At 40.7% G+C, this 5473-nt stretch overlaps 1 protein-coding gene across 1 annotated transcript; it reads left to right on the forward strand.

The window, feature by feature from the left end:
• Positions 1-1510: 1510 nt before the first annotated feature.
• LOC139889863 (uncharacterized) lies at positions 1511-3402 on the forward strand. Its single transcript, XM_071872781.1, has 3 exons — positions 1511-2603; positions 2739-3122; positions 3377-3402. The coding sequence occupies exons 1-3, from the start codon at positions 1511-1513 to the stop codon at positions 3400-3402; spliced, it is 1503 nt and encodes a 500-aa protein (XP_071728882.1).
• The last annotated feature ends 2071 nt before the right edge of the window (positions 3403-5473 follow it).

Below are 5473 nucleotides of genomic sequence, written 5' to 3' on the forward strand. Positions count from 1 at the left end.
TAATTAAGGTGCTGATAATGTGGATTGCTAGCTTTACATGGAGTCTGCATAATATCATCATTTATTTTAGTTTCATTTAATACATTGTTATTTCAATGTAAAGACAATATTTACTTCCGCTACAAATAAAGAAGTTTACTTTTATAAAACGTCTCATATAGAGTCGTTCTCGTTTATGTACAACACTTATTTTGATATAATTGGTCACAAATACCCCCGACCCTATTTGGGGGTGTGACAGATTGGTATCAGAGCCGGTCGAGTATAGAGAACCAGGATTGCATTTTATGTGTGCCTTATACAAATAGGTACCTTAGCAATGTAGGACTATACATCTCCTTGACCTTAGTGCTTTTAATTAACACAGTTACGTGTTATCTGCTTATACTTACATCCTTTATTTCTTTCTTAGAATGTCGAGCCAGTCAGGAAACTCAGTTAACTCTCCTAAGTACTCTCCAGCTACTCCACCACACTCCAATGACTCCGCAGACTCTGCTGATTCACCAAAGTATAAGCCAATGAGTACTCCTGAGTGGGAAGCTTATAAAAGTCTCCCAAACTACGACAGTGACTTCTCAGACTATGAGCCTGAAGAAGAGCCCACTCCTAAGGAGGCACCTCTAAAAAGAAAGCAACCAGAAACTGCTACTGCTGATGAAGCCGGTCCATCAAAAAGGGCTAGCTCACCATTCTGTAATAACATGGAGCACGTGCTGAACAAATGTGATCTCATAAACCTTCAGCGTAGTAATGAAAAGTGTAAGAAATCTTTACGTCACCATGTTGCTCGAATTGAAGTGCGTTTAAACAGTTTGGAGAAAGAGAACAAGGTCTTGAAAGAGATCGTAATAGACTCCTTTGCCACTCAAACTGAGAGACTAGATAAGCTTGTTCAAAACAACTTGAAGGGGTTGAGAGAAGAGATCTTGAAGGTAAAGGCTGACGAGGAACGTGGTACACGATGGGGAAACAGTCCATGGCTTATTTGGAAAAGGACATGGAGGCTAAAATGAAAGTGGAGAGAACCCGCGTCGATAATCGGTTTGCTATGATGGACTACCATCTCAACGTGCTCGGAGGCAGGGTTGATAACTTCTATAACAACCTTGAGTACCTTGATGATAAGCAGAAGGAAAAGAATGAAAAAGTGGAGAAGTTCATGAAGGATGCCCAAAACACTCTCAAGGACAAAAAGAAGAAGGGTCCCGATCCTAAGTAGGAGTCATGTCTACTAGGATATCTATCCATGTTTTTCCATTCCTTAGTTGTTAATTTTAAATTCATAGTTGATTGTAACGGCTTTTCCCGCGTATTTCCCTTTTTCAGTTCAGTGTAATAAAGAGGATTTTCCTCTAGAACTTACTAATAAAAGTTGTTATGTGTTTTAATGACTTGCCTTGAATTTGTTACTACAAGTGTTATATGAATTAATGATCACCTGTCATAAAATGTTTAGACGTTACCACTCTATTCATCTAACTCGATTTGTCTATGTCTCTTGAAGGAAATGGTTCGCCCACGAGCTCCAGCTACTCCAACTTATACCTTAACTGCAGAACAATTTCAGCAGCTACTCGCTGCAGCTCAAGGTGGTGGTGCTGCTCAAGCTCCGCCCCACAATGTTACTTGCTCCTACAAAAATTTTATGGATTGCAAGCCTACATCTTACAACGGAACTGAAGGACCAATCAAATTGATTCGTTGGTTCGAGAAACTTGAATCCGTATTTCGTATCAGTAACTGTTTAGAAGCTGATCGTGTTAAGTATGCCACCCACACTCTTTCTGGGAGTGCTCTGACCTGGTGGAATGCCCATTGCCAAACTGTAGGGATTGATGTTGCTAACGCTACTCCATGGGATACCGTCAAAAGAATGATGACCGATAAGTACTGTCCTAGGAATCAGGTCCAAAAATTGGAGGCCGAATTCTATGGACACGTGGTAAAGAATGACGACATAGAGTCATATAATCATCGTTTTCTGGAACTAGCATCCTTGTGTCCATCTATGGTCACCCCCTTATACAAGATGATAGAAAAGTATGTTGAGGGTCTACCTTCTGATATCCAGGGGAATGTTATATCTGCTGGTAAGGAAACTATTGAGGGTGCTATGCTGTTAGCCCAAGATTTAGTTATGGCTGCTAGAAGAAAGAAGGCAATTAGTAAACCAGCTGAGGTAAGGACAGGGGATAACAAAAGAAATTTTGACAATCAGAGTAATAGTCCCAGCCAGAACTCAAGTAAGAAGCCAGCTGATGGGAAACCTAGATGTAACCGATGTGAGAAAAACCACTATGGGAGGTGTATGGTACCGTGCACCAACTGCAAGAAAATAGGTCATCTTGCTAAAAACTGTAGACTTCCTGCTGCTACAGCTTCAGCCGCAAAGGCCTATGTCCCTACCTGCTATGGTTGTGGGGAAAAAGGTCATATTAAGCCTAACTGTCCAAAGAAGAAAACTGATGCTGGTAATGCTAAAGGTAGGGCTTTTGTCATGACTACTGAAGAAGCCCGTGATGATGATGAAGTGATAACGGGTACGTTCCTTGTTAACAACTTCTACGCTACTGTTCTATTTGATTCTGGTGCTGATAGAAGTTATGTGTCTACTGAATTTTGTGCCTTATTCACTGAAAAACCGCAAGCCTTAGAAATTAAGAGTCTTGTAGAAGTAGCAAATGGTAAACTTATGAGAGTAGACAGTGTTTATAAAAATTATGATCTGATTCTAGCCGACAAACACTTTAAGATAGACTTATTGCCAGTGGAGTTGGGAAGCTTTGATGTAGTTGTAGGGATGGATTGGTTATCCCCAATAAAGACGGGAATTATGTGCTTCGATAAAACCATTAACATTCCCCTTGAGAATGATGAAACCTTAATCATTCAAGGAGAAAAGAGTGGTTCCAAACTTAACCTCATTTCATGCATCAAAACCCGCAAGTACCTAATGAAAGGGTACCAAGCCATTCTAGCTCATGTAAAGGAAGTCAAACCGGATGAGAAACGAGTTGAAGATGTACCGATAGTTAGAGACTTTCCTGAAGTTTTTCCTGAGGAACTCCCTGGTCTCCTTCCCCAACGGCAGGTTGAGTATCAGATTGACTTGACTCCCGGTGCTGCACCTATTGCAAAGGCACCATACCGATTAGCTCCATCAGAGATGAAGGAATTATCCAACCAACTCCAGGAACTCTTAGACAAGGGTTTCATTCATCCTAGTTCATCTCCGTAGGGAGCACCCGTTCTCTTTGTTAAAAAGAAAGATGGCACGTTGAGAATGTGTATCGATTACCGTGAACTCAACAAGCTGACCATTAAGAACCGTTATCCACTTCCGCGTATTGATGATCTGTTTGACCAATTACAGGGTTCAAGTGTCTTTTCGAAGATTGATCTTAGGTCGGGTTATCATCAATTGAGGGTCAAGGAAGCTTATGTTTCTAAGACTGCTTTTTGAACTCGTTATGGACACTATGAGTTTCTTGTCATGCCTTTTGGTTTAACCAATGCTCCTGCTGTATTCATGGATCTTATGAACCGTGTATGCAAACCTTATCTTGACAAATTCGTGATCGTTTTCATCGATGATATCTTAATCTATTCCAAGAGCGAGAAAGAGCATGAGCAACATCTGCGATTAATTCTAGAACTCTTAAAGAAGGAACAGCTGTACGCCAAATTCTCCAAGTGTGAATTTTGGTTGAGAACCGTACAATTCCTCGGGCATGTAGTTGATAGTAATGGAATACATGTCGATCCTGCAAAAATCACCGCTATCTAGAACTGGGAAGTACCTAGAAGTGAGAAGCATATTCGTCAATTTTTGGGACTTGCTGGTTATTACCGAAGGTTTATCAAAGACTTTTCTCTTATAGCCAAACCTCTCACCAAGCTAACTCACAAGGGGAAGAAATTTGAGTGGTCCGAGGAACAGGAATCTGCTTTCAAGATTCTAAAGGATAAATTGACCACAGCCCCGATTCTATCATTACCTAAGGGCACTGACGATTTTGTAGTCTATTGCGATGCCTCGAATCAAGGTTTCGGATGTGTTCTGATGCAACGTAAAAAGGTTATCGCCTATGCATCTAGACAGTTGAAGAAACATGAGAAGAACTATATCACACATGACTTGGAATTAGGAGCTGTGGTATTTGCATTGAAGATGTGGAGACATTACCTCTATGGGGTTAGAATCACGGTATTTACCGATCATAAAAGTCTTCAACATATTTTTGACCAGAAGCAGCTAAACATGAGGCAAAGGCATTGGATCGAGTTGTTAAATGACTACGACTGTGAGCTTAAATATCATCCTGGAAAGGTAAATGTAGTAGCCGATGCCCTTAGTAGAAAGGATCGTGCCAAACCAATCCGAGTTCGAGCTTTGAATGTGCGTATTCGTACTAATCTTACATCTCAAATCCATGAGGCACAACTTGAGGCATTGAAGGAGGAGAATGTCCAACTCGAGGGACTTAAAGGTCTCGAAAAGAAATTTGAAACCAAGGGAAACGGAACACGTTATTTCAGTGGCCGAATCTGGGTCCCAGTTTTTGGAAACATACGAGAACTAGTCTTGGATGAAGCACATAAGACTAGATATTCTATTCACCCAGGCTATAGTAAAATGTATCATGATATGAAAGAGTTTTATTGGTGGCCTAACCTGAAATCAGACATTGCTACGTATGTTAGTAAGTGTCTGACTTGTTTGAAAGTCAAAGCCGAGCATCAGAAGTCGTCTGTGGAAATGGGAATGCATCACTATGGATTTTATCACTAAGTTGCCCAAGACTTCTAGTGGCAATGATACTATTTGGGTCATAGTGGATCGTCTTACTAAATCTGCACATTTTTTACCGATGAAGGAAACTGACAAGATGGAGAGATTGTCACAACTATACATTAAAGAGGTCGTCTCCCGTCATGGAGTACCTATCTCTATCATTTCTGACCGCGATAGTCGATTCATTTCTAGATTCTGGAAATCTCTGCAATCTGCACTTGGAACTCAACTCGACATGAGTACTGCTTATCATCCGCAAACCGACGGTCAAAGTGAACGAACCATCCAAACGTTAGAAGATATGCTACGTGCTTGTGTTATCGATTTTGGCAAATGATGGGATAGACATTTGCCTTTGGCTGAATTTTCTTACAATAACAGCTATCACTCAAGTATTAAGGCTGCACCATTTGAGGCTTTATACGGGCGAAAATGTAGATCTCCACTGTGCTGGGATGAACTTGAAGATAGACAGTTAACTGGTCCTGAAATCATACATGAAACTACAGAAAAGATCTTTCAGATTAAGAAACGATTAGAAACTGCCCGTTGCCGACAGAAAAGCTATGCTAATATTCATCGGAAAGATATAGAATTTCAAGTCAGTGATAAAGTCATGTTGAAAGTATCTCCTTGGAAGGGAGTTGTCCGTTTTGGCAAGAGAAGTAAACTTAG

This window comes from Rutidosis leptorrhynchoides, chromosome 2 (assembly GCF_046630445.1).
Source record: "Rutidosis leptorrhynchoides isolate AG116_Rl617_1_P2 chromosome 2, CSIRO_AGI_Rlap_v1, whole genome shotgun sequence".
NCBI lineage: Eukaryota > Viridiplantae > Streptophyta > Magnoliopsida > Asterales > Asteraceae > Rutidosis > Rutidosis leptorrhynchoides.

What these genes read in the sequence shown, in the direction of transcription:
- LOC139889863 (XM_071872781.1), top strand. Translation starts at nt 1,511, where the DNA reads ATGGTTCGCCCACGAGCTCCAGCTACTCCAACTTATACCTTAACTGCA. An exon ending in TGATTCTGGTGCTGATAGAA is followed by an intron (nt 2,604 to 2,738) that starts GTTATGTGTCTA and finishes ATCTGATTCTAG; the next exon opens with CCGACAAACACTTTAAGATA. An exon ending in TCAGATTGACTTGACTCCCG is followed by an intron (nt 3,123 to 3,376) that starts GTGCTGCACCTA and finishes GACCAATTACAG; the next exon opens with GGTTCAAGTGTCTTTTCGAA.